General features: G+C 39.2%; 1 protein-coding gene across 4 annotated transcripts in view; it reads right to left on the bottom strand.

Annotated features, from left to right (window-relative positions):
• Positions 1 to 27,463, bottom strand: part of OCA2 (OCA2 melanosomal transmembrane protein) — a 226,474-nt gene that overhangs the window by 143,772 nt on the left and 55,239 nt on the right. For all 4 annotated transcript variants that reach the window (XM_054813838.1, XM_054813836.1, XM_054813837.1 and 1 more), the window contains 4 exons: positions 27,188 to 27,260; positions 17,560 to 17,717; positions 15,800 to 15,882; positions 15,291 to 15,444 (listed from right to left, as the gene is read on the bottom strand). In XM_054813838.1, the coding sequence (XP_054669813.1) occupies positions 15,291 to 15,444; positions 15,800 to 15,882; positions 17,560 to 17,717; positions 27,188 to 27,260 (468 nt within the window). The remainder of the gene's footprint in view (positions 1 to 15,290; positions 15,445 to 15,799; positions 15,883 to 17,559; positions 17,718 to 27,187; positions 27,261 to 27,463) is intronic.

The following is a 27,463-nucleotide window of genomic DNA, read 5'->3' as shown; positions in this document are numbered from 1 at the left end:
TTAGGGTGAGGGTTTTTCCTTATTCTACCCCACTCCCCTTCAAAAAGACCTGAGAATGGCTGATTACTACAGGATGTTATTAAAAAAAAAATAATGTAAAAAGCCTGTGCAAAACCTTACTAGGAAGTCTCAGCTCTGATCTCAAGGCAGAGAAGGGACTTCAGAACCAGTTTCTTATATTTGCCAACAGACAACCCACGAAGGAAAGCAATTCATCTTCCCCAACTTAAGGACAGTCCTGTTGGTTTCCATGGGAGGAAGACATGTGCCAAGGAGGTGATCCACCTCATTCTTTATAGGTGCTTGTTCATCTCCAATGTCTACAAAGCAATTCCCAAGCAAACAGCTCAGGCCTGGGCAGGTGGATCCCACACATACACAGACATGCAAGGCTTGGAGTTCCTAGGTCTAGTTTGTGGTCTGGGGCACAGATGGACCCGGCGAACCTGTGCACCTGCTTTCTGTCTCACACACGCAGAGTTTTCTTCCTTCATAAAGTGTTTTTTTTTACATCAGCATTTTCTCTGCAAACTGTTTGGCTTCAAGAAAGCCATATACTTCAGCTAGAATCTGCTGGACGCCTTGGCCACAGTCTCCTCAGTTCCTCAAAAGCTGCTTTCACCAGTGTAGAGGCTAACCCCGCCCTGCACATTGCTTCTCCCCCACCTCTGATGTTTCCGTAGCGTTCAAGCAATGCATCTGAAAATAGGATCCGAGCCTCTGACCAAAACACAGACATTCATTTCATACTGCAACAATTACTACGCTATGTGGATATTTGTCCACGTCTGTGTATCTAATGAATAAATTGCACTTAAAATTCTCAAGGAGAAAGTGTAAAAGCAAGCATGCCCTGAAAATGGGCTTTTTCCTCCAAGTGCTCTTTTGTAGTTATTTAATCCACCATGTCTAGAAGATCATAAATTGTGTAAAATAAAGTAAGAATGTAATTAATGAAAATCACAGTATGAAAGATCAAATCTAATTAACAGCACTTACTATTAATGTGTTTAAATATTATTCAGGCACAAGTCAGAATTATTTCTGAGAAAGAAATAAGGCAGTCTAGAAATATTTCATTTGCTGCTAATTTCATAAGAAACATTTTGCTGATAAGAAACATTAGAGTGTGGACATCTCAAGGCCCTCCTGCCTGCTTGCAAGGGGAAAGAAAAAAGGAAAGACTTGGCTTTGTTCTTTTTTCCCTTGGATATAAATTTTTAACAGTAATAGTAAACAACTAAGCAATTTAACAAATTAGTAGAAAAATAAATATATAAATGACTAATATAGGAGTCAAAAGAAAAATCTGTCTCATTCTCCTATGTTTGTCTTCAAAATGCATTGGAGCATAACCTATTCGTAGTGATAAAGCAGGAGATCAGACCAAAGTTTTTATGTCCTAAGAACCTAAAAGTACGTAGCACAGATTACAACTCCCACCAGCTCCCACAGAAATGTGCGTGACAGGTCACTGTTTCATCTTTGATTTCCAGTTTCAGAGCGTTGATATGAACGCACACGTATGGCCCTTCCGATTCTGCAAAGGTGGGAGGCATTTGAGAACATTCGACAGTTCTTGTGGCTGACAACGGGGTGCAGTAATTAGACCTTACAGTTCTCTCCAATAAAAGACACGACGCAGAGATGTCAGTTAGGGAAGGAGATCAGCTACTTACTAGGGCAAAGTAAGTTCAAGGGTAAGCTACTGGGGAATCCTCAGCTGTCCTCAGGCTGGAGGCTTTCTCCTCATCTAATCACCACCCACGTTAGATAGCTCTTTTGCAGCTCTCAGAAAGATATCATGGTTTTTCTGAGATTTGATTGGGTTTAGATTTTTTTATATTGTTACTTTTGCATATTTGCTGTCACCACTGTATACTTAATTGCATACATTGGGTTGACTGCATTTTCAGTTTTCAAGAGTTTGCTGTCACCTATGGGTGAACTTTCCTTTAATTTCTGCAGAAAGATGGGGGGGAAATGCTGTACAAATGGAGTCATCTGTCAGTTCCTTCATCCTAGTGATTTTTCAAGAAGGATATACAAAAATATATCCTGAAGAATGAACAAAGACTATTCAGGTGCAAAACTGAAAAAAGTTAGGAAAAACTTCCATGATGATTTTGTTGCATAATTATCTGTAGGAAGTTTGTCTCATGATTGACTGCTGTGTGATAAACACAATGTGCTGAATGCTGGTTTTGTGTGATAGTTTTGATACTTTTAATTCAGAAGTAAATTTTAAAGTAAGAAATTAAAGCAACCCAAATCATTTACGCCACAAGTCTTTGTGCTTGATATTAATTAAAAATATACACGTCCAGAGCTATAATGCAAACAGGATTTAGACAACCTAGACCATCTGCAGATTTAAATTTGTGTATCTGTCTGAAAGTGCTTTGGAATGTTTGCACAGAGTTCATCAAATCTTTTGGTAGACTGCAACAGCATTATTATAAAAATGGTTCTAAATTCCAAACACTTTATCTTGTACAGTGCTCCAAGAAGTAAAAGGAAATTATTTAGAAGCCAATTGAATGGTGACCTGTGTGCTATTTCAGAGCATACATTTCCCAGCTGAAATCGAGGACTTGCATATTTCTAAAATGTGCTTCTTAAGATATTTGATAAATGATACATCATACCAATTATTTTATTTCCACAAGTCCTTCTTTATAAGTGATAAATGGCAGTTGAAAGATGACTGTCAGTGACTTTAATGTAAAGCTTCAAATGCAGCCCCAATTCATTTCTTATCCATTTTTTTCTCCAGTGAAGCCTGTTGCATTAAACTACTTATTTTACTCATAAAGTAATTTTCATTTGATAGAGTGGCAGCATTGCTGCATTTCAACAGGAGGCAGTTATTTCCAAGCCTATATCCACATATGGGGTTTGTGCAATTTTTCGCCTACCTCCAGAGTAGCTGAAACCTTCCCTATAAAATCAGCAGCCAAATCCCTCTTAGACTTTATAAAGTCTCTAGTTCAATTCTTTATTCTCATGGGATAAGGAGGGAGAGAAGGAGAGTAAAATTTGCTCTAGGATAGTTTTTTTCCCTGACTTTATGTTTCATATCTATTCCTTTTCATATTTTAATAGGGTTTATTGCATTAAAAGAAGATATCCTCAGCAGTGGAAGACGTTTTTTTCAAAGACAAAGAGTTTGTTTTTCCTAAAGATAATCAAGACAGTATTAGCCTGACTGCCTCTGAAAATGTGCTCTTCAGTCAGATTCCTTGATGAAGATTATCTTATCATTTGCTGTCATGTACTTTATAAATTTTGGTGGTCTGCTTTGGCTTGGACTATTCCAGCTGGTTTAGCAGGATACAGACAAAACTTCAGTCTTTCATGTTACTCATATTTTATCCACTTGCAGTTTGGAAAAAATAATTCTGAAGCCTGAAACTGGCATCAGAAGCTGAAATCAAAACTGAAATTTGCAGAAAATAATGGTAATTTAGCTAAATAATTTAGGTAATTTTTCCTAACTCTGTCAAGCAACGTAACTGAAAATTTGAGCTTATGTTAGAAATCAACAAGGGTCAAAAAGAGTCTTGCAATACTTTGAACTGTGCCCTGCAGTAGATACACTTCAAAGCTGAATGGCATCAAATTCTCAGTTCATGAAAATTTGCTTTACTTCTGGCAAATTGCACAATTTGGACAGAATGTAAACCAACAGACTAGAAATATGTGATATAGTCAGGAACAGATGAGATCAGAGCAGCAGAAAAAGAAAGTCAATGGAGCCAGCCATATTTACTTGATTTTCTTCATGCTCGCCTATATTAAACAGACTGTCTAACCAGTACCAGTTAGTGAAGGCATAGCAACATACCTCCCCTTCAGCTCATCGTGGCAGCTAATGTTTTACCTCCTTGCCCTCCTCCCCTTGGTTTGCTCCCTACACGAGCTCTGCAGAAGCAGTTCTGCTGCTTCTTCAGCTGCGGGACACTCTACCCAGCACACGGGAACCCCTTAACAGAGGATATGTCTCAACAGCTGTGCAAAATGAATGATAACAGAAAATTAATTGCCTTAGAATTACTTAGTTAAGCAATAGCAAGTAAATTCTGTAGGGATTTTAATGAAGCAAAAGGGAGTTGCTTGACATAGCTTAGAAAGCATGACATACTGATGCAGTATTCAGGGATGGAATACAGCAGCTCTTGAGGCAACCACGCAGTCTACAGCTGCAGAAGGATGATGTGCATCAAGGATCCCAAAGTGACTACAAGCATCACAAAAATCACTGACAGTGAGAACAGCTATTTATATCTTTGTCTGCATATTAGAACACTGTCTATGTGTATTCTATACATATTCAGCCATGTGAATCATAAAATAAGTCTTAAGGTTACATTTTTATAAAATCTTATTACTAGGCTCATTTTTGTAAGTCAAAATACATCCAAACTGCATCAGTGTACACAAGTATGCCTTATTGGGTGGGGAGAGGGGAAAGAAAAAACAATACAAAAACCCTGGACCAACAGCTTACTCATTTTTATAAGAATTCAGTGGTGATTCAGTATAATAGTACTACCATATGCATTAAATATGTGCACAAGATCAGTCAAGAACACAGACTGGAGAGGTCTGTGGACTTGGAAACATTAACTGCATATTTTAGTATAAACATGCATTCTTATTAGTTGCACAATAAATGGCTGATCTCTGTAACCCTGTGAAAATAAGATTTACAATATACATTCAATAAGCTCTTTGTACTGACAAATTCCCAACCCTGAAAGACTTGGGTTTTTTTTTAAATAGAAACATTAGATTCTACAGCAAACTATGTAACTCCTGAAGAACATCTACACAACTCCAAGATATGAAAGCACCCATCTATGACATTGTGCTATAATATCCATCTTCACTCAGATAGTGGGCCAAATTACTTGTTCTGATTCAATGTCAGTGGAGAAAGTCATGGTATAAACAACCCTGCCTTAGGAAAAGGTATAGAAGGCAGCAGTTTGCCACTTCTTAATGCTGTGTTTCAAAACATAAGATGGCACTACACAAGATTATTATCTTAAATAAAAGGTGATTAAAAGTAATACTATATGGTATCCAAGTTAATGCTGTGTTAGTTCACTTTTACTCCTATGGTATGTTGACTGAACAGGCTAAGAAATACAAGGTAGGGATATCTTGGGAGTTTTGTCTAGGACAGATAGCCTTGAAATTCTATGATTAAGTAACTACATTAAGTTTCACCAGCTGACATCAATTCATTCTATATATAAAACACAATGCGTAGAAGGAGAGAGAGAAAAAGAGACTTAAGGAGATCAAATTATTTTCTGTGAATAAATTGATTAATTCATTCCCCTCTTCTATATAGAAAATCTATAAGCCAATTCTAGATTCTTCAAAGGTATTTCTGTGGTGGGTTGACCCTGGCTGGAGGCCAGGTGCCCACCAGAGCCGCTCTCTCACTCCCCTCATTCACTAGACAGGGGAGAAAAGGCATAACGAAATGGTTGTAGGTCGAGATAAGGACAGGGAGAGATCACTCACCAATTATCGTCTCGGGCAAAACAGACTGAACTTAGAGAGGGAATTCATCTAATTTATTACCAAGCAAAACAGAGTAGAGGAATGAGAAATAAAATCAACTCTTAAAACACCTCCCCCCACCCCTCCCATCTTCCCGGGCTCAACTTCACTCCTGGCTTCAACCTTCCCCCACCTCAGCGGCACAGGGGGACGGGGAATGGGGGTTACGGTCAGTTCATCTCACGGTGTTTCTGCCGCTTCTTCATCCTCAGGGGGAGGACTCCTCTCACCGTTCCCCTGCTCCAGCATGGAGTCCCTCCCACAGGAGACAGTCCTTCATGAACTTCTCCAGCATGGGTCTTTCCCACGGGGTGCAGACCTTCAGGAGCAGACTGCTCCAGTGTGGGTCCCCCACGGGGTCACAACTCCTGCCAGCAAACCTGCTCCGGCGTGGGGTCCTCTCTCCACGAGTCCACAGGTCCTGCCAGGAGCTTGCTCCAACGTGGGCTTCCCACGGGGCCGCAGCCTCCTTCAGGTGCCTCCACCTGCTCCGGCGTGGGGTCCTCCACGGGCTGCAGGTGGAATCTCTACACCCCCTCATCCTTCCTCCATGGGCTGCAGGGGGACAGCCTGCCTCACCATGGCCTTCACCACGGGCTGCAGGGGGATCTCTGCTCCGGTGCCTGGAGCACCTCCTCCCCCTCCTTCTGCACTGACCTGGGTGTCTGCAGAGTTTCTTACATCTTCTCACTCCTCTCTCTGGCTGCAAAAGCTCTCTCTAACTGTTTTTTTTCTTCATAATTATGTTATCACAGAGGCGCTGATGGGCTCGGCCTTGGCCAGCGGTGGGTCCGTCTTGGAGCCGGCTGGCATTGGCTCTGTCAGACACAGGGGGAGCTTCTAGCAGCTTCTCACAGAAGCCACCCCTGTAGGTAGCCCCCCCCGCTACCAAAACCTTGCCACGCAAACCCAACACAATTTCTTACTCCATATCTCTATCAGAGGCTTTGAATAAACAATGTGCACAATTTGCAATCTTTTCACTATCTGTGAGCTATCTTCCTCAGCAACATCATTGCTTGCTGTTTGTAGAGAAAACTGGATGGACTAAAGCTTCATGCTGACACAGGACATTGAGGTAACTGGTTCAAAGTAGCCCTTGAACGACGGAAGGATAAACACATCCTTACTGTGCGAGATGAGCAAGACTACTGAAACCCTTATTATTTTCATGCCTCGGAAACTCAGGGGGAAAGCAAAGCTGGAGAAAACAGTAGAGCCAGAAAGGAGGGAAACAGCATTCGTACAGATGTTGGCTAGAGGATCCAGATGAGGGTTTATTCCTCTATGATGAGGGTTGAAATGACTGCTTGACTTTTGAGTCTGGTTTTGAAATAATCTCCCAGCTCAGAATATTGCTGATGAGAACTAGGGATAAAAAGGTATAGTGTCATACCTAGTAAATATTTCTATTGGATTCATACAAAAATATATCATTAAAGCCATAGTTGGATATTTTCCAGCCTCTACCTATTGGAATGGTTCTGGTGTAAGAAAATTATTTTTATACGCCTCCAGAAAACACTCTAAGGGGAAAATCCAACAACACCTGACAGTTTGAGACCTCCTCAAAGTCAAATTTTAAAAGTGAGTCTTTTTATTTGCCATGAATTTGGGGGTTTTGTCTTAATGTGTAATTGGACAGAGGCACACAGAGATGAATGAGCTGATGTTCTGTAAATCAAGGCCTTGAGTCAGCTCAGATTAATAGAAAGTGGAGCCCTGTGGAAAGACAGGATAGTGATCATTTTTCTGTGCCAAAGCATCTCACTCCTATAATATTTTAGCTATGAAAAACACTTGCTACGTGAATAAAGCAGAGCGAGCTGATCATGAGCCAGTAAAAGACTTATGTTGCTACCTAGAAGATGATAAACCAGACTGCTACTGTGGGCTGACATTTCCAAAGCCATTGTATTATCGACAGGCTGGCCTGCCAACAAGCTTTCAAGTCTTACACAACCCTTTTCAAGGCTCAATCCAGTCCTATCTCAGCAGGCTTTGCTGCCTCCATTCAGTCCACGTGCCTTAAAACCATTCCCAATGCACACCCTCATTTTTATGTCCTAAAAGCATTATTTGTTGGGACTGCAAGACCCCTTCATTATATTTGCAGTTTCAGAATGTTTTCTGAAACTGAAGAAGATGCCACCATCTGTATTTCCCTAGTTATCTCAGCATCCTCAAGACTAACGAGACTGTGTATTTCTAGTAAAGAAATTACATGGAGCGAATCACAAAAGTGAGGGGCAAACCTATTTTACTTTCCCTGTGTGAATCTTCATCAGCCTTCTTTTAACAGAAGGGTAATATGACCATACAGAATTACAGCCATGCACTGCGAAAACTTCAGCCCTCACATTGCCTTCACAAGAAGGTATCTGCTCTAGCCACTGGTTCCTCTGGAGAGTCTTTCATCCCTGACATCTCCTCTCTTTCTCACTTGAGTTTTTTCCTCTGGATTTCTTTTCCTCTTTAGAACATGCCATCACATCTCCCTCCAAGCCTGGCCCCTACACTCTCTCATGTTTGTTCATTCCTTTTTGCCCTTGCCAAAAGAAGACATTGTCCCCAGAAGAAGCTGAGTGGTTCTCGTCCCTGTTTATGTGCATTAGAAGTGTATGTGTGTTCTAACACCTTGTTAAAATTTTAAGTCTTCATGGCTTTCTACCCCTCTCATTGCCGTAGGCAGGGTACAAGCTGAACACCAGCATTCAATTAAGCTAATTTAATGTTCTATTGCCTGTCTCAAACAGAAAGGAAAAAAAAATCTTCCCACAACATGCATAGTATGCAAGGCAGGGCAACACATTTGTGCTTGACAGTCTTCCACAAATTGAACAAAATACAGTTCAAAATTAGTTTTAAAAGGCAATCGAAAATAGAAAATGGACATTTGGAAATTAGTTTATACACTTAGTGTTGAAAATATGACTCCTATTATTTCAAAAAATAGCGTTCTGTAAAAAGCGGAGCCTGGGTGACAGCATCTTTTAAAGCAGGCAATCTTATCAAGTCCTTAGAATAGCAAGCAGCACCATCCAGTGGCAATTTTTTCATATTAAGTTCTTAATTAAGGCCAATTTACATACTACAGAACTACCATAGCACCCAAAAGAAGATATTTTTCTTTAAAGCGCATATATACAGAGCAGAGCCAGACTTCTACCAAGATAGATCTAACAATTAGACAGGCAATAGTCAGTGTAAAATCAATATTCATATTGGATTAATAATACAAAACCATTGTTATAACATATCAAGCTGGGATCCAGCCGAGGATTTTGCTAGCTGTTATACTGCATTTTTGTTTGAATTAAACTTATCCAATCCTTCTCTTACAGCACTCTGCTTCCTTTACACTTCCTTTGTTGCAGTTATGGCAGGTAAAAATAACTGTGGTTTATCTAACTGGTGATGGCTCTGTCCTGTTGGCAGCAGAGGCTCTGCTCTACCCAAGCGGCAGAAATCCTGGCACCTCTGGGGTCCTGATCCACTGCTCCTCATATGGAGCAACTTGTAATGCTCCTGCACAACTGCTTTAAAGTCATTTTGAGCCTCTCAAAATGCACAGAGGTGAAAATGCACAGAGGTCACACCCTCCTCCTAAATCACAGAAAGGCAGGGAATGACCCTAAGTAGGGGTCCATACTGGTTAGTTGCTAGCTCAGTCGCAGGCTGTTCTCCCTGGGACAACATCTAGGGTACCGTTCAGTGAATATTTCACTCTGAGGGACAGGATGGGTGGATCCACCCCATGTCTGGATCCCTTTGTTCAGTCCAGTCCTCCAGCACCTATTTCAGCAGGCTTTGCTGCTTCCATTCAGTCCATGCGCCTTGATACCATTCCCCATACACACCCTCAGTTTATGTCCTAAAACCGTTACTCGAGGGGACTGCAAGTCTGCCCTCATTATACTGCACATTTTCAGCTGGGGAAAAAAAAAAAAAGAAAGAAAAAAGAGAAAAGAAGAGAAGAGAAGAGAAGAAAGAGTAAACTTTTGAATGGTAATGATGCTTTAGGCTTATGGGGACTCCAAACCAGACCCACAACCACATGCTGCCTAGAAAGGATGCAGCTGGCCTGCTCCAGAGGGAGTTAGATTTTTCTTCAAGCTAAGTTTTTCTACTGGATTTTGTGGTTTTGGTTTCACTACGCTGGATTCAGGTTCTGTGCAACTCCCAGATTCACATTTATGATTTCTGCCTTGGGATGGGAAGTTCATTCCTACCTCTTGGCTCCATTTATACCTCAGTGTAAAACACTGCAGATAATCAAGAGAGTATCGAGGCAGCCTTCTCTCTCCCCCGGTCAGGACCAGTAGTCTCTCAAGGAAGGAAAAGTGTGCAGGAGAGATCCTTGCCCTGCTAGAAGCTGGCCAGCATGCCCAAGGGCACCTGCTTTCCTGCTCTGCCCCAATCTTGGGCCCTTTTGCTCCCTCCCACCCCCAGACAGGAGGGCAGATGAGGGCAAACTTTTATTCTTGCCCAGTGGGGTATGGTTCAGACTCTTCACCAAAGATGATAGATGGTTTGTTCTGATAACCTGTCCCTAATTTTCTGCCAAGTCCTACAGCAGTGTTTTAATTCCTCTTTGCAGTTTTTCCAGTCTTGCACGACTGGAAATAATATCAGCAGGCATATATTTTTCCCCACAAAGTCCAGGCAGAGCAGCAGCTACAATTTTCTTTTTTACACCATCTTTTCCAATAAAGGCTATGGATTTTCTTCTGTCCCTCTGCTACCAATCTTTTGGCAGTATATACGCGAAGGTGGGAACACTCTAATCCACGCTCTTGTCCGTACTTAAAGACAGATCAATGTGAAAATGGATGGGAAGTGAGAAACCATGCTGAGTAAGCCGATCACTGGTTTCTGTGACTTTCCTCATCAGAAAAATTCTACCTTAAGATTAGCCTGTTGCCGTCACTTAGTATTGTATTTTGTGTACCAGTGAATATTTCTTCTGTTTTCCTGTTCCCTCTCTGAAGCATCTCTGAAGCATTTTCCATGTGCAGATAAATAGCCTCGTTACTGGAAATAAGCAAAAACTGGACTGTGTGAGTGTAGACAGCAGCAATAATAAACATCTTATTTCATTTGTAAAAATGCTCCCTGTGAAGAAACATTGGTTCAACCAGGCCACAACGGCAGAAAAATGGTCAGACTGAACCACATAAAAGTTTTGCTGTCTGCAGCTAATTTGTCCTGGTTAGATGCTATTAAAAATCACTCTGCTTTGAGTTAAAGAAATTAAGCTTAAGGGATGTTTAGTCATAATTTAAGCTAGTTAATAATTGAAAAGTTATACGGAGAGAAACTGACACTCTCCATTTCCATTAAAGTGATAAAAATTGTGATTATAAGCCCACACTTCATACTAATAAGAAGCTAGAGCTTTTGAGGCCAGATCATGCACTTTCAAGTATTTGTATTTTAAGGAGAAATACAGACATGAAAATGTTGTTAAAGATGACAGATCATTAAAATGTCATTTGAAAGATCCTGGCAAGATTTTTCTTAGGGCTACCTACAAGACAGGATATGAAAGTAAATCATAGCTCCTGTGATAAAACAAGCCCCATGCAGGTTCTCACAGAATTTCTGATACTTGCTGGTATCACTTTTCTGCCATTTGATGTGCTACTGTTATCTCTTTTTTTTTTTTTTTAAATTTCATGAAATGAATGTTATTCTCTCTTTTCTCCTAACTAAATAAAATGTTTGATAAAACAGCTTTAAAAAGGACATTATCCTCATATTTGTTTCTGCTGGCTCATTTAAGTATCATAAACAGCTAACATTCCTTTTTAACCCACAACACAAAATAAATATATTAATAAAGGAAAATATTGCACAAATGCACACAATAATTCATTCAAATTAATGAGCTCTGTCCTTTAATAATAGATGTTTAACATTCCTCCTTACGTATTTCTAATTAATGCAGCTCCAACATAGTGCATATATGCAGTTAATAATTATTAATAAGAGCTTTATCAACTCAATAAATTTTTCTAAATCTCAATAAAATTTATACAATTAACAGATATTTTAATATATAGATAGGCAGATAGATTTATTTTCAGTATAACCAGTGTATTATCCCATTCTCTGTGTACACAAATTCAGGAAAAAGGGGAGAAATCAAAGATACCTTACTGTATTGCAAAGAGGAAACAAAGATATTTTGTCCACACTACTTTTCATTGACTATGCTGTACCACCAGAAACAGCCACACACCACTGCTTATTGAATCTGAGTGAATGGGGTGTAAATAGTCACTTTAGTCATATACATAGAAAAAAAGCTTTGATGGAAAAAGAATGGAAATCAAAGAAAGTAAAAGACAAAAAGCACTCTTAGCTGAAAGAACAAAGGTGTTTGGAGAAGAAAAGTGTAAAAATTGTTTTTCTAAGATGTTTTTGTTTGAATTTCTCTTTAAGTTCTCAATTGAAAGAGGCAGCACATTTTGAGGGTCAAAACTAGAAAGAGCCTATATTGAAATAAATTGTGAACTAATTTAGTACAGCAACATCAGTACAGAACTCCGTAGATCAGCACTTTACATGAGATGTCCCTGTAGACCAACGTGAAAACATACTTATAGCCCATCTTACCTGTTCTTCAGTATTCTGAAGGGTCAGAAGGTAGAGCTGAGATCAACAAAGGTAAACCTGGACCCCCTTTTTTTTTCTTTTTAACATACACTTGTTTTAATTTTCTGTGCAATGTAGGCTTCCAAGAACAAAATGAAATACTTCATTCTTTCCAACAAGTCTATAAAATAGTATAGATTATATATATTTCAAAAATATCACAAAAAGCAGATTTTTTTTCTCCTTTCTCATCTGGGAGAAGGGGAGAGAACAGAAGACTGAAATGCAAAGAGTGAACTCATTGAAATTTGAAGAAAAGTCAATTTCAAGAGCATGAATGTCTAGTTACTGAAGGAAAGGATGATTACATGGGGAAAAAAAGAAAAACCCCACAGATTTCAAACAGAAAAAGTACCTAAGAGATGTCCATCTAAAGAGAGTTAAAACAAAATATACCAAGACTTCAAGGGGCAGAGTAGGATTGTGAAGTAAGAAAATATTCATATTTGTGGTAAGCATAAAAGAACTCATAAGAAATTAAAGAGGAAAAAGAGGCATCTTCTTTTACCAGAAACATATTTGCACTTTATGAATGAATAACATCTAATCAGTTTCAAAAGAAACAACACTTAAAATACTTGTCTGAAGAAATGAAGTTCAACAGCTTAACATGTTTTCTGAAGAACAACGCATCCTGAGACAGTAAGACTTCTCCACCAACAAGGACTGGTACTTGACATACGTTGACCTCCTCGAAGTTTGATGTCAACTTAGAGGCAAATGGCTGTCTCAAAGTAGAATTCACCCTATGTCTTTACAGTGGTGCAAGTTTGGAAAAGATGACCATGTACAGCAAATGCACTTCATTTTCCAACTGGAATCTCTTTACTTCATCAGCTTTTCCCATCATCTGTATCTGCAGGAGGCAGAAGCTCTTGCAACCTGTTCTCCTGCACGGTCCCTGGTGACTAAGGTAGCAAAGGGCAAGGGGGGAAAAGGAAGGAAGGATTAAAAGATGAGGACAGTGGGGTTGAGGAGGTTGTGGACACGAGATCTAAGATTCACGTTTGGAGAAAAGGGCTGTGCAGGAGCAACAGGCACACCTTTGGGTGGCTCTTGTGAGTTGTACCGGATAAAAAGCTTCCTCTTTCTTCATCATTATAATAAAATACATGAAAATATAGCTCTAAAACTTGTTTGGGTGCCCACACTGTCTGAAGTTGAACCTGTATTGCCAATGATAATGAATAAGACACAGGAAACTCTAATAAAGACTGATAAACGATGGGGAGCAGCAACACTGAAAATGAAAATCCATGAGAGATCGCTCCTGCAGCAACACCAATTGATTTCTCTAACAGTGATAACTGCTAATGGAATAGAGGGTGCAATGTGTTGAGAAAGCAGGACTTCAGGCACTAAAGATATAAATACTGAATATAAGGTAAGCCACTATTACATATTCTATCAATATTAACATCCATGTCTTTCAAGAGATCCGTAAGGGAACCAAACAGTCAAATTTGTTTCTATGATAGCAATTGCCAGCTTATATATTTATAGTTTAAAACTTACTCTAGTTGTAGCATTTGCCATTCCTACAGATGTTATGGAGAAAACAGCTAACATATGATGCAATACATGACTTTCCACATTTTAAAATTCAAAGTAAGTTTACCTATAAATACCTATTTCTACATTTGAATTTGCAGAAATAACTTTTCTGCCAACAACAGAAATTTCATCTTGATCTTTTCACAGAAACAATAAACTAATGAGTTGTTTTAAAGCTTTTTCTTAGAAACAACAGGAAAATGCATGCTTTCCTTGGCTTTGCTTTTCAGTTTCAAGCCTTTATTTCGTTTGACACATGAATTGTTCCAAAGTAGCTTTCTAGCATGCAAACACAAAACCTCAACCTTTACATACTTTAAAAACCTGATGTTTTTGCAATTGCTAAAGGGTTGCATAGTTGAGGTTTGTGGTTTGGTTTTTTTTTTTTAAATAAAAGCTGCATTTAAAAGTATTAAGATTATTTTGGTGCTCATTTATAAAATACGTAGAGGGAGTTTTAGTTTCATAAATAAATCGCCATTGCTGAATGACATAATCCAACCATCTAAAGCAACTGTCATGTTGTGTGCACCCATTATTGATATTTGATTAGAACCTGTTCAACTGTCTTACCCTTTCAATAGGTAACAGGATGAAAATCTTAAAGTACACAAGGGATATGGAAAAAAAAAAAAGGAGCATGTTGGACATTGTTACTACTGACCACATTGTAGACTTGATTCACTTCTCTGTTTCATACTAGTGTAAATCAGGTGTGATTCAACTTGGAGAATTCATTGAGAGTGTGTATGGTCACATGAAAAATAAAAAGAAAAGTTGTGCCTCTGTATCTGCTCTTTATTTCAGGATAATCAGGCAGTAAGTGTTTCCAGTTCAAAGAAGTCAGTCAGAGCCCTGTGCTATTTCTGCCATGTTTTTCCATCCGTAGTGCTGATGCAAGGCATTTTCATTGGGTTTGATACCTCAAGTCTTTGGAATGAAGTTGCAATATATGTTTAAAGTTCTCTGTCCCTTGACTTCTTCATGTTAACTCAGACTCCATTTCCTCTTTAAATGAAACAGTGAAAGAATTTCTAAATGTCACTCATTAAAAAATGTGCTTAGTTTAACCTTTTAAGAGTACACTAAATTCATAGCTTGAGATCCCTTAGAAAAGGGAATAACTGAAGCTTTTTTTTTCTTTCACCTATTTTTAAGTTAATTGTTTTTAAGATAAGATTTTCCGCACCTTTTATAACCCAGACTTATTTTCACTCTCACCAAGCTATAATCTTGTTAAAATATTAAAACACTAATAGGTCCTAATAAAAAAAAAAATACAAAATCACTGTAACGTTAATATAACTTGCCAAAATCAGTTACAATTCAGTACAATTTCCTCACACATATCCTATTCATGCCATTAGCAACGCTGATGGTACAGCAAGGACTCATATACACATTTTAAAAGCGTATTAAAGCCCAAGAATGAAACCCTTACTTGTGCTCCATTTACAATGCAAGGGGGAAATAATATCAAAGTACAAAACCTGACTTACTTCCAGTATGATCAGCACATAGACACCTACTAAGACGATGGACGCAATTGTTACTTGTGCCTCTATATTTGCATGAAGGTACTGATGCTTCATGGATAGAGGAACACTTCCAGGCTCCTGTAGGAAAGCTTGAATGTTTATGAAGATGGTGCCTCTGGTGAAAGAAGGAGAAGTTTTGCTTATTTATGGAATTAAATACCATTCATTTTATTAATGCATTAATTTTATATTGAGTATCTGTAAAAATATGTGTGTGTGTTATATTTATACAATTGCAAGCAACTTTTCAAATATTTTCACTCTGTCCCTCTAAATAACATTGTTTGAAAAGTAACCCAAGTACAAACCAGCCTTGTCAATCCATTTAAAAAGCAACAAGAAGTCATCCTTTCCTACCCCTCTGAAACAGGCAGTGATAGATTATTTTTTAAATACTATCTATTCCTTTATAGGAATATGTCTATGTAAAGTACTGCTTTAATGAATCATTTCTCAGTCTCTTAGCCAACCTGTTCAGTATCTGAAAGGTTCTAGTTGTGATGATTTGCTGATTTCTTCTTGAACTTAAGGGTAGAGTCCAGTTGTATACCACCTGCAAGAGAGTCACATTTGGCAATATTAATAAAAGTCATTGAAAGTGATAGGTCTCTGATCTAGGGGTTATTCCTCTTTGTTCTCTCTCCTGTGCATTTTGGAGAATTTTTTGTGGAGAGGGCATAACACACACCAGCCTGAATTAATTCCACCTAGCTAGGTATGTACAGGCACTCAGGCTGGAGCAAATTCATCCTCATGCCCTCACTCAATCAATGAAGTGAGAGATACCTCCAGGAAGTGCTCCAGAGTGGGGATGACAAATCGTATTTTCTGCATTGTCTGTAAGGAACATCTAGGGCAGCTAGGCTCAGAGACAAAAATATGGTTCATTCCCAAAGACTGCCCGGGAAAAAAACTAACATACATGAGGTACAAATGATGAGAGGCCCAGGAGCAATGTCGTACCCCCAGACATTATGAAGAGGGCATGGTAGAATTTCAGTAAAAAGATTTCCTGTTTGCTGACCTTCTAGCAATAAGAAACAAAAAAATCTTCAGAAAATAAACACTTTCTGAAACTTTGCTCATTACTACACACTGATATTCATGCATGTTTAACCAAATGCATTCTTTAAATGTAGATACAGATATTCTCTCTTTCTTAAAGAAAAGGAACTTAAAAAACCTTCAAATTTGGTTAATTGTAGCCTAAATCTTGAGCCTAAGTCCTGACCTTGTGCGCTACAAAGCGTGGAAAACACCAGCTTCAACAGCCAGCTTGGAACATCTGACACAGAAAAATACCTGAGGAGCATGCAGGCAGGGAGGGTTATTTTACCTACCTACTCCTTTGGTCATCTCAAGACCACCGCTGGTGTGCCAGCAGAGGTGGGCTGCTGCAACCAACTGTGCGCTGGCCACCCCACAGCAACGTGAAGGTTCCTTGGGGATCATTGCCACCAGCACAGGTTACAGCAGCCTCCTCATCGTGGGGGTGGGTGGGTTAAGAGAGTAATTGCCGTTACGGTTTGCCATATTGTTTGCCATGCCGAGGTAGCAGGACTAAACTTTTGTTGTAGGCTGTGAGATTGGGTGTAAGTGGGAATTACTGTTGGCATTGTTCAGCTGTGCTGTCGCAGGTAGAGGCAGGCCATCCTGTCATGTATACAGGATGAGAGGCAGTTGTTTGTATGTCAGTGCTATTTATTAAATGATGAAGCTTATCTTTGTTTTCCAGTGATATACAATGACAGGCTGTAAAAGATCCTCCTTCACCAAGTTCTCCGGGAGAGAGCAGCAGGAACTTGTTACAAACAACATCAACAATGAGAAAGCCTTAAGAGAAATAAAGCCAATAAATGTGACACATATTTGAGAAAATAATTTGCAACAAAATGTGAAAATGTATTTCAGTGAGTGCGAAAAGGCACTTTACACTTGTTTCTTCCTTCTAAGACAACTTTTGAGACGTTGCCAATTTTAAACATAAGAACTTCCATGGTAAGTGTCAGTGAAGGGACCTAAGTTTTAAAAAATTTAATATAGGAAGCTAAAGGAAGTCTTATAAAGACAAAAGAAAATGTACTCTTATTAGAATAAGTTTTCTAATGCTGACATTGACACACTTCACAGCAGGAAAAAGCACGACCACTTAAATGAACACAATGGTGATGGAAATATAAGTGATAAAACACATCCCAGAAAAAGTGAAAGAAAATTCAAAGACCATCACCTGCTGCTGGTGTCTCCTCCTTGATCCAACATCTTCAGTCTGGCTGATTTGTACTACAACATATTCATCTGTTTGCTGATCAACTACATCTGCTACAAATGGGCCTCCTATGTCTAATTTCAACAGAGCAGCATCACGAAAATCAGTCAGATTCATAGCTGTTAATTAAGTTGTTAAGGCGTACATTTCCATTAAAAATGAGCATAGGCTGTACAAATTCCAGGGGGAAGGGAAAAGGGAAAAAAAAAAGATTATCCAACTTACATTGAAAAATACATTCTTCACCTAAAATGCTTAAGAAACTAAGAAAAGAACAAAATAGATTTTTCCTAAGGAAACAGGAATTATGGGTTCAGAATGAATACATCTGCCCTTTCCTAGCAGCTTTTGAGATCACTAACACTTTCAGCTGACACTATAGATGTACCAAAGCTCCAAAATATCATATGGAGATAGACAGAGAAGTAAGGTTCTTTAAGTGCTTGTACTAGATGAAAGACTGCATCATTAGCTCAGCAATTTAAACATCACAGAATTCTTACTGGGAAAAACACTGTGGAAGCTCCAACCACAGGCAAAACTAAATCAGAATCAACATCCTATTCATGCCAGAGAATTTGCTTTTTCATCAAAATTTTATTCACAAGTTTTCAAACACTGGAAAGATTTGAGCCAGCAGTGTGCGCTTACAGCCCAGAAAGCCAACCATGTCCTGGGCTGCATCAAAAGAGGTGTGACCAGCAGGTCGAGGGAGGTGATCCTGCCCCTCTACTCCGCTCTTGTGAGACCCAACCTGGAGTACTGCGTCCAGCTCTGGGGTTCCCAGTACAGGAGAAACATGGAGCTGTTGGAGCGAGTCCAGAGGAGGGCCACGAAGCTGATCAGAGGGCTGGAGCACCTCTCCTATGAGGACAGGCTGAGAGAGCTGGGGTTGTTCAGCCTGGAGAAGAGAGGGCTCCGGGGAGATCTCATTGCGGCTTACCAGTACCTGGAGGGGCCTACAGGAAAGGTGGTGAGGGACTGTTTATGAAGGAGTGTAGTGACAGGACAAGGGGTAATGGGTTCAAGCTGAAGGAGGGTCAATTTAGATTGGATGTTAGAAAGAAATTCTTTACTGCTAGAGTGGTGAGGCACTGGAACAGGTTGCCCAGAGAGGTTGTGGATGCCCCTTCCCTGGAAGTGTTTAAGACCAGGTTGGATGGGGCTTTGGGCAACGTGGTCTAGTGGAGGGTGTCCCTGCCCATGGCAGGGGCGTTGGAACTAGGTGATCTTTGAGGTCCCTTCTGACCCAAACCATTCTATGATTCTATGATTCTATGTTAGAACTCCTCTTGGTTGGAATATTCGTGGTCTCTTTCTCCTCCAGTCCCCTCTTCTACTTTTTCTTTCTTCCTCTTTTGGATATCTAGCATGATCTGTGGTCAAACTACATTCCTAGTCTAATATAATTAAGAAGTCAGCACACTATGAGCCACGAATCTATTGGAAGTCTGGCTCTATTAGTCCCAATACATCTAGGAATATTTAAACTCAGTATTGTGAGAAGTCCACTTCTGGCATGGCTGAGAAAGAAGTGTCCCCACAGGGAGGAGGGAAGGTCTAAGCTTTTAAAACCTTCACTGTTCTTTTGTTTCTATAACAGAGAGATATTGTAATTGTTTTGCTACTATCTGCGGCCAGATAGAAAACTAAGGTATCACCACCAAAAAAAACCCCAACCAACCTTAAGGGAAAAGAAGATACTGGATCTTACATGTACATTTTCTGTTGAAATCATTCAACTTAATCACATGCTTGAGTATCTTAATGGTCTTAACATCTGATATTTAATTGAACATACTACAAAGAGTGAATCTGTTGCAAAAAAATGTATAAGATCATATATGTACCAGAAGGAGTTCCCCAGAAATATGTTTCATTGCCCACAGAACTCAAAGATTTTAACAGGAGAAGAAAAAACACAGTATAGTTAGAGGGGACTCAGTGTAGAGCTGTGCCCTGTTTCCCAGTGAGCCCCAGTAAGGCCATCCATGGCAGACCAGGTTCTAAGGAGGAAAGCTTTGTAGCATTGTGCAGGGGTCATTCATCTTAAAAAGAGTTGTTGCTTCTGCCCACATTCCCAGCAGGAGAACTGGATCTAGAAAAAGAGATGGCTCTCACACGAACCCAAAAAAGATCCTAGCAGATCTAGTGGCAGGTGAGTACCCAATGCATTGCAAAGTAGTATAAATGTCACCCACCCTGCTTAGCACGGTGAGCAGAGCAATCACCACCAGTGTCATTCACGTGCCATTCATTAGAAATGAACCTCCCAAACACCTATTTGCTTAAGGACTCATACAGGAAAGGACAAAAATAACCTCAGATGGAACAAGTCAGGAGACCAGTTCCAGTCAGAAGAATTTACACACATAGCCCTTAGCAAGCATAAAAACAAATTACAACAGTTTTCTTATGGTTCTGAAGGTTTTAAGTGTGATTTGGCATCACAGTTTTTCTGTGTCCTAATTAATACATAATATTAATCTCAACTGGAACTATAGCTATACCTTTAACTAGAAACATTAATTATACCTTCTAAAAGGCCTGTTGACCTGAAGTCATTAACCCAATGATTTGGGACACTTCTTGACAGTTTACCTCTTATTAGGAGTGTAGCCAGTAATTCATGTCTTGAAAAGCTTCAGGTGCATATCATTATGGCAGCTTCCTTTTAAGCAATACTTTTAAAATAAATCCTGTAATTACCTAGATGACACATTCAGGAGCTATTATAAAGGATGCTTAAAATTAAAGGGAGGGGAAGTAAAATCTTATTTTCAAGAAGAGCGGTTCCTTCCTTCTTTTCCTATAAAGATGAGGATACTTAAGACGTTTTTCCATTCCTTTCTGTGCATTTGTAAAACCATCAGAAAGGGCCCTAGCAAAACAGGTTCTCCTTTGATTGCAAGTGGAACTGAACATCATTCACCGGTCCGCATTGAGGTTCTGAAATCCCATCAGAGTTATCTTTCTCCAAACAATATGTAGAGACTCTGTCATAATTCTATTGTTAGACTGCAGCAGATCACAGCCTTTATGAAAGGTGGAATCAAAATAAACCAGGAGAAAACTTCAGTCATGCTTATATTAATCAAAATGTGATTTATTTTTTTTTATCAAGCTGCTCTTCAGAATATTTTTGTTCTGCCATATCTTGGTTTTATATTTCCCTTAAATTGCTAGAATTTGATTTCCTCTATATTTTAATCATTCAGATGTGACTAACTTTTGGGAAAACTGTCTTTTTACTTCTAATATCCCCTTTTATTCTGCAACTTAACCATGCTGGGATTTTTTTTTTTTTTTTTAATGTGGCCTGCAATATGTACCTTTAAAGCAAAATATTCCTTGACAAGATTTACAGCCAGAGCTGTTATTTTTTATTTCACTTCAGCTAAGATGCCTCATTTTTATGTAGTTCCATTCTTGAAATTATATTACTGCTGTGAATTACCCTGTCAAGGGATTTGGGGTTGTCTATGCTTTGTGCACCATTGCACGGTGGCTGTCTGTATTTACATCTGGCACCAGATTGGGTCCACTGCTCAGAGCTAAACCAAGAGCTGTTTTTTTCTGATCTCAGTTTTCTGACTAGCTGCTCCTAGATGGTATTGAAGGGTGTGTGAGAGTCACCTCATGTCACTTTACTTTTTTGTAGCTTAAGTAGACAACATTACGGAATAGGATGCAGTGGCTAAACATTTAAATTGGTATTCATTCACCACAGTCTATACTTCTATACTGTGGACATCTGCGTCTGAGTTGGTTACTTCCTTAAAATCAGTGAGAAGGGGGTGCTTTTAAGATGGAATTCATTGCTTCGTTTTAAACCACCACACAAAGATGAGAGGAATCGCTCATGAGAAGCATCAGTTCTCTGACTATAAAAAGGGTCTAGGATGACTAACTCAGGTGTAGCTGAGATGAGTCACTCCCTAAATACTGAGTCCCTGCTCTACCCCATATCACGCCATTAATTCAGTATGTACAGAACCAGCTGAAAAGCCATGACTGACACAGATTCTCTGTTATATTTACATGCAAATGGCTGACTTTATGCTTTCTTTAACATCTACTTGTATCACCTACTCTACCTACTGTAAAACGTACCTTGAGAATAGTATGTTTCTGAAGTGCTTATGTACTATTGATCATGATTTATGACAAGGTCGCTCATGCTAGTTTCTCTAGGATATTGCCACTTTAAAGAAGGCATTTTGCCTGGGTCTTAGCATCTATTTTTATTTTATCTTGTCCTTAACTGGGGTTATTTCTGCATCACTCTGCAGGTTTCTCTTTTGATGTCCTATCCCTCTTTGTAGCTTATGAGGTTGTTTTTACACCATCCCTTCACAATATACCAAGTTGAACCACATGCTATTCTATACCTATTGGTTTCCCCATCTGAAGAATGCTCTATAACTTTTTTTTTTCTCTTTTTTGGAGTGTCAGCAGTCTGGTTCCATTTTTTGCTACATTGGATCCATCCTTCCTCTCTGTGCTCCATCAGTTCTAGAAGTTATGTGAGTCCGTAACAAACTCTCTTTTCTACAGCATTTTCTCAATGATGCCTTGACATTCTGCTGCTTTGCCTGCCTCTGCATGTGGTCCTGGTCTTCATCCATCTACTTAGCAGCCTGAACATTGCTTGCAGGCCAAAATTCTTAGTAAGTTTCCAACAGCACCAACAAACATAAATGATTTTTAAATGTGTTCTGCAAGGGAAAATGACGGAGGAGTGTCTGACAGCAGAGAACTACAGTTACAAAATTAAAAAAAAAAAAATCAAAGGGGAAAAAGAACTAAAGGTATTAGAGAGGTGGTTTCATTCATTTTGTTAATTTATGCTTCCTGGGAGAAGAACTCATTTTTAGGACCTCCATGGAATCTGAAAATGTGCTAAAATCTGACTATATTCTTTGTTCACAGTCTTTCTTTCTATGTATACCTCTGCTTCAGGGAGTGGGAAAGGTGATTTCCAGTGTCACTAATGGTCATGGCATGATTACAAGTTTTCCTAGTGACCTTTTCTTGCTCATTTGCACCAATCATTCAAACTCATGCACCTTCAGCAAGGAATTTGATAATAAGGTCAGCACATTTACCCATCTTATGTCTGCTCAGTCTAGAGCCTCCCCATCAACTTCCATATTGGAAGTTGTTCTAAATACTTCCACTGAATCCAAATGAAATGAGAAATCTAGCTTGTGATGTAAATTTCAACATATTATTGCTATTGAGATACACTTCCTATTTTCTGAATTTGAGATCTTAATCTCAGGCTGGATGTGATGAAATCTCTCAGAGCTACTGAGGAGGAAGGTAAGTCAGAGAAAATAGCCACTAACGAGACAATTTGATATCTCTGGTTTTGTCTGATTCCAACTGACCAGAGACCCATTCAGCCATGACTTGAGATGATGTATTTTCATTAAGTTTTGTTTTGCACGTAAAGCATAAGTGAGTAAGGAACCCTTTACACTGGGTGCTGTGCAAATATATACCTTGCAAAATGTCAGCCCTTGCTCCAAAAATTTTGCTGAGGAGATATCAAACATTTAAAGCAAACAATCCGATCAGGACTGAAAGGCTTTAAAATACCTTTATAAAAATGCAAGATCCTTGGCCAGACTCAGAAGGAATTCACAGTCCACTCCCCAGTTATTATCAGGTTTCAGGTCCAAGAGAAGGAAGTTCTGACAATCAGTCTGAAAAATGGAAATGAAATTACTTCACCTAGACTGATCTATCTTTCCCTCACCTATAACAGGTACTGGCACAAGTACAGAGGTTGAGAGGGAAGCAAACAAGATTGTTACTGAAACACTTGTCAGGGAGAGAGTAAAGATGGAAATTCACAGCTCAATGTCTTAAGTGAGACCCATTGCACAGAAATGCTCTAGAAGGACATTTACCTTTTCTTGTAAAAAGAAAATATTTCTACTATTGAGAGGTGTAGAAATAGCAATAATTGTATCAGGGAGAGTGAAAGAAAAGAAGGCACTGTATCAGGGAGACAGACACTTCTTTAAATGACAGTGAGGTAGCCTACAGTTTGATTGTATAATTCCTTAATAGCATCCATGAATCCCCATTACTTTTTAATTTCATAAAGCCTAGTTCAATTCAAGATATTAATGCACAGTTCTGCTCCAGCTGTCTGTTCCCCATTGTTGGAGAAAAATTTAAAATTTGCTTAGATCAGGGCAGAAGTTATTACAAACGAAGGAGTATATTTAGCATTTCAGAAGATTCTTTGAGTTTGAAAACTTATGTAAGTTGTGGAGAAGAATAAGAATATTTCTCATTCACTCTTTGGTCAACCAGTTAATGGAGAAAAGTTACCTGAAGGTTTGAATGTCCAAACAATTACAGAAAATAAAATGTTCATGTCTTAGAACAGGTACATGTAACTAAACTAGGAAATGCTGGAATTTATTCAGACTCTATATCTGTTCTTCTATTTTTGTACTCCGCTTTCCAAAGGCACATCTTCTTATTAATTATTGATGCTCCCCACTTAACATACAGCCTTTGAGCAAAATATCTGAAAATGCTTCACACATTTACATCAATAAGGGTATTGAATCTTGCTTCCTGTAGAAAAGGGTCCTTGAGCCAGGCTTCAGTATAAACTTACTTCTCTCTGGTATTAGAGAGCTGACTGTTAGAAATTATAAAGCAATAAATCCCAAGTGTTGTCAAAAAGGAACAATATTACCACTGTTTTGAAAAACTATACTAAATCCACTGAATTTGTATCTGGTGCCGATAGGGAAATCAGCATATAAAAAACAAACCTTACAGACTCAAAATCTTCTATTAATTCACAGGAGGCGAGATGTTGTTTTCAGAAACTGCAGCCAACACACCTCAGTGCCACATGCCAGGTTTGTATTCATGGGGAGGGGCAAAGCAAAGGGAGGTACAAGTGGGCTGATAAAAAAAGAAGGTAATGGAAAGAAAGACAGTTAGAGTGAATCCAAACAAGAGATAAAGGTATAGAAACATAAACAAACAGGAACTAGAACAAGCAGAAAAAATGTTAAAGAGATGTCATATGAAAAACAGGTCACCCTTATGTCAGCTGATGCAGGTCTCTCCCAGCACCAGAAGCAAAAAGTCCTGCCTTTGAGCACACCTGAGGTGTAATACGCATGACAGAAAAACCACAAATATCTAAGTGACACCAGGATGACAAAGGATATGAAGTCCAAAGGGGATCGCTTGGTTTTTAACGGTATTTCAAACTTTGTTTTTATTTTTCTAGTGTATGCAGACACACTGTGTGCATGAGTATGCATCCATAACACATGCATCAATGGGCATGGGCTTTTCTGGAAAGAAATAGAAGCGACAGGAAGGATTTTTTTTCTTTTTTTTTAAAAAGTATATAGTGGTTAGTACCCATTCAACACTTCTTAACAGCTTTTGAGGCATGAGCAAGAGGTAAAGAGTGTTCATTTGCATAATTTGGCATCATATGAGCTAAGAGACTTGTTTTCCACCCAAAGCAGTCTCCTGTAATAGCCTCTAAGGGTTTTGTGACAAGGACTACTGCAGCACACCTGCCGTCCTACCATGAAATTCTTACAGACTTTCAGAGAGTAGTGCCTAACATCCACTGGGAATACCGCAGGCTGTCAGCCAGCATAAATCACATCTTCAACACTGCTGTGTGAATGGTTAACATTATCCAAGCCTAGCCAAAAAGGTGAATATTTTCTTCAGTATGCAACACAGTGGAGGACAACCATGTGAGCTTACTTCTGTGCAAATGAAGACTGGCAGCAACAGTGAGATGACATTCAGAATTGCTTGTGCCTTTTCCAAACCTCATTTAGAAATTCAATCTTTCTCCTTGACCCTTCTTCTTGAATTACCACATCACCTTGAAAATGAAGCATGGCTTTGCTGGATTGCTTGTCTCTCACATATTTTTTCCCAGCTCAGTGATCTCAGATAGGGGACAGAACATCCAGTTTTCAACACACATGACACAAACTAAGAAGCTTCAGCCCCAGGTTTGTCAAGTAAGAAATGGGAATGCTATATTCTGACTGTCTGATGGCTATTTGGCTCAAAGCATCTTGACATGATAGGTAAACTGTAAAATATAGGAACACCTGTTTGTACTCAAATCCCAGTCCCACCAGCACTTCCCTGAAACAAACAAAAAGAATAACTGGTTGCAGACTCAATGTGTACAATGTAGCATCTATGGTTCCAGTCCAAAATCTGTGGAAAGAGAGGAAATTCTCAAGATATGCTATGACACTTGACTAAAACTTGAACTTAAAGACTTGCTGCCAGTACACTCTCGTTTGGCAGACTGGGCCATGACAGCCCTGGTGCTGTTCAACACTGTACATATCTAGGAGTCTTCACCAACGGTTTCAAGGAGAAAAAAAAGATTTATGTGAACAAGATATTGATGGGAGTTTACGGTATTAGTTGTCACTGCTCCTACTATATGTTCACTTGCTTTCCTCCAAAAAGCAATCTCAACTTTTAATTATAAATGCCCCTCAAGCACTAACCTTTTCTTCCTCATTTACGCTACTAATTATTGTGTTATATTGTGTCATTATCGGTGACAATGAGAATGCTAATAATCAAATCTATTTAAAATAGACTCTCCCTGTTCAAAGACATGGAACTGCCCAGTTAAATAGAAAAAATCAGCATTTCAAAAATTAAATCCTACCGCACCTTTTCAAAGCAAGACATCTCCCAGGAGCTTGTGAAATATATCTGTATGTGAATCATCTTTTAACGCTGGTGAAGTAAGAGCCAAGCAGATTGCGGAGCAGACTGATTAAACTAGAAATATAGTAGGAACAGGAAATGTAATTTATTTGCAAAATTTTTTGTTTGTTACTAACTGAGTTTTCATCCCTCAAAGACTTTTCACATTCAGGTCTGCATTCACCTGCGAGGAATCATTTTTATTTTGGGTTATTCTGTTGCTCGTTCTTTTTAACAGTTTCTTGGCAATCTGTAGATTTAAATTCACTACTGAGCAATTTTGCATGGAAAATTTGTAAAAGAATCTGCACCTCCACTGAAAAAGATATCTACAGATCTACAAATCCATACATATGGCTGGGCTAAGCTGTTCTGGAAATGTATCCATGAATCATATAGTTTCCTGTTTTTGAAAGAGTTCACTGGGTAGCATCACGGTCCAAGTATACCCAACGGATATATTACAGATGACAGTATACAACTGGCCTGGGGTGCAGTTGCTGCAGCCAAGTGCATGTCCTACCCATGGTCCCAGCTACTTGCTGGGCCTTGATCCCACCAGCTCTGCCACCCACTTCCACACTCTTGGCTGGACACAAGGGCTGGATGGGCACCATGAGGCAGCCCAGGCAGGCACCATTCAGTATGACTAGGCTAGGCTAGGCAGCACGACTGTGGCCTGCATCAAAGATAAGTCTAAGTGCAGCCCAGGCTCTGAGGACACCCAGTCCTCTCAGGGTATAAGACAGAAAACACCCACCCATTCAACCAGTTTATCAATGAAACTTCAGTTCTGGGTTGTTTTGTTTTGTTTTGTTTTTTAATCAAAGAAGGATACAGAAGCTTTCCAGAGGTGATACAGCCAACATCTGCCAGGACACACCTTGATCTGGATAAGTGCAAAATAAAATCTAGGGCAAGGATAAAAACCAAGCATTCATTAATAACACAAAAACTGAAAAATGCCTGCTAAGCCTATCTCAAATACTTATATACAGCTCTTTCAAACTGCACATTAAATTGTAAGATTGCTTTCAGTATTTTCAGGTATTTTTCCACTACAGCTGAAAAGCAGCCCTGGCATACTTAATAAGGACAAATAATATTCCTTCTG

Source organism: Grus americana, chromosome 1 (assembly GCF_028858705.1).
Source record: "Grus americana isolate bGruAme1 chromosome 1, bGruAme1.mat, whole genome shotgun sequence".
NCBI classification, from domain to species: domain Eukaryota; kingdom Metazoa; phylum Chordata; class Aves; order Gruiformes; family Gruidae; genus Grus; species Grus americana.
Note: the sequence above shows the minus strand (reverse complement) of the source record. Positions and strands in the feature narration are given on the sequence as shown.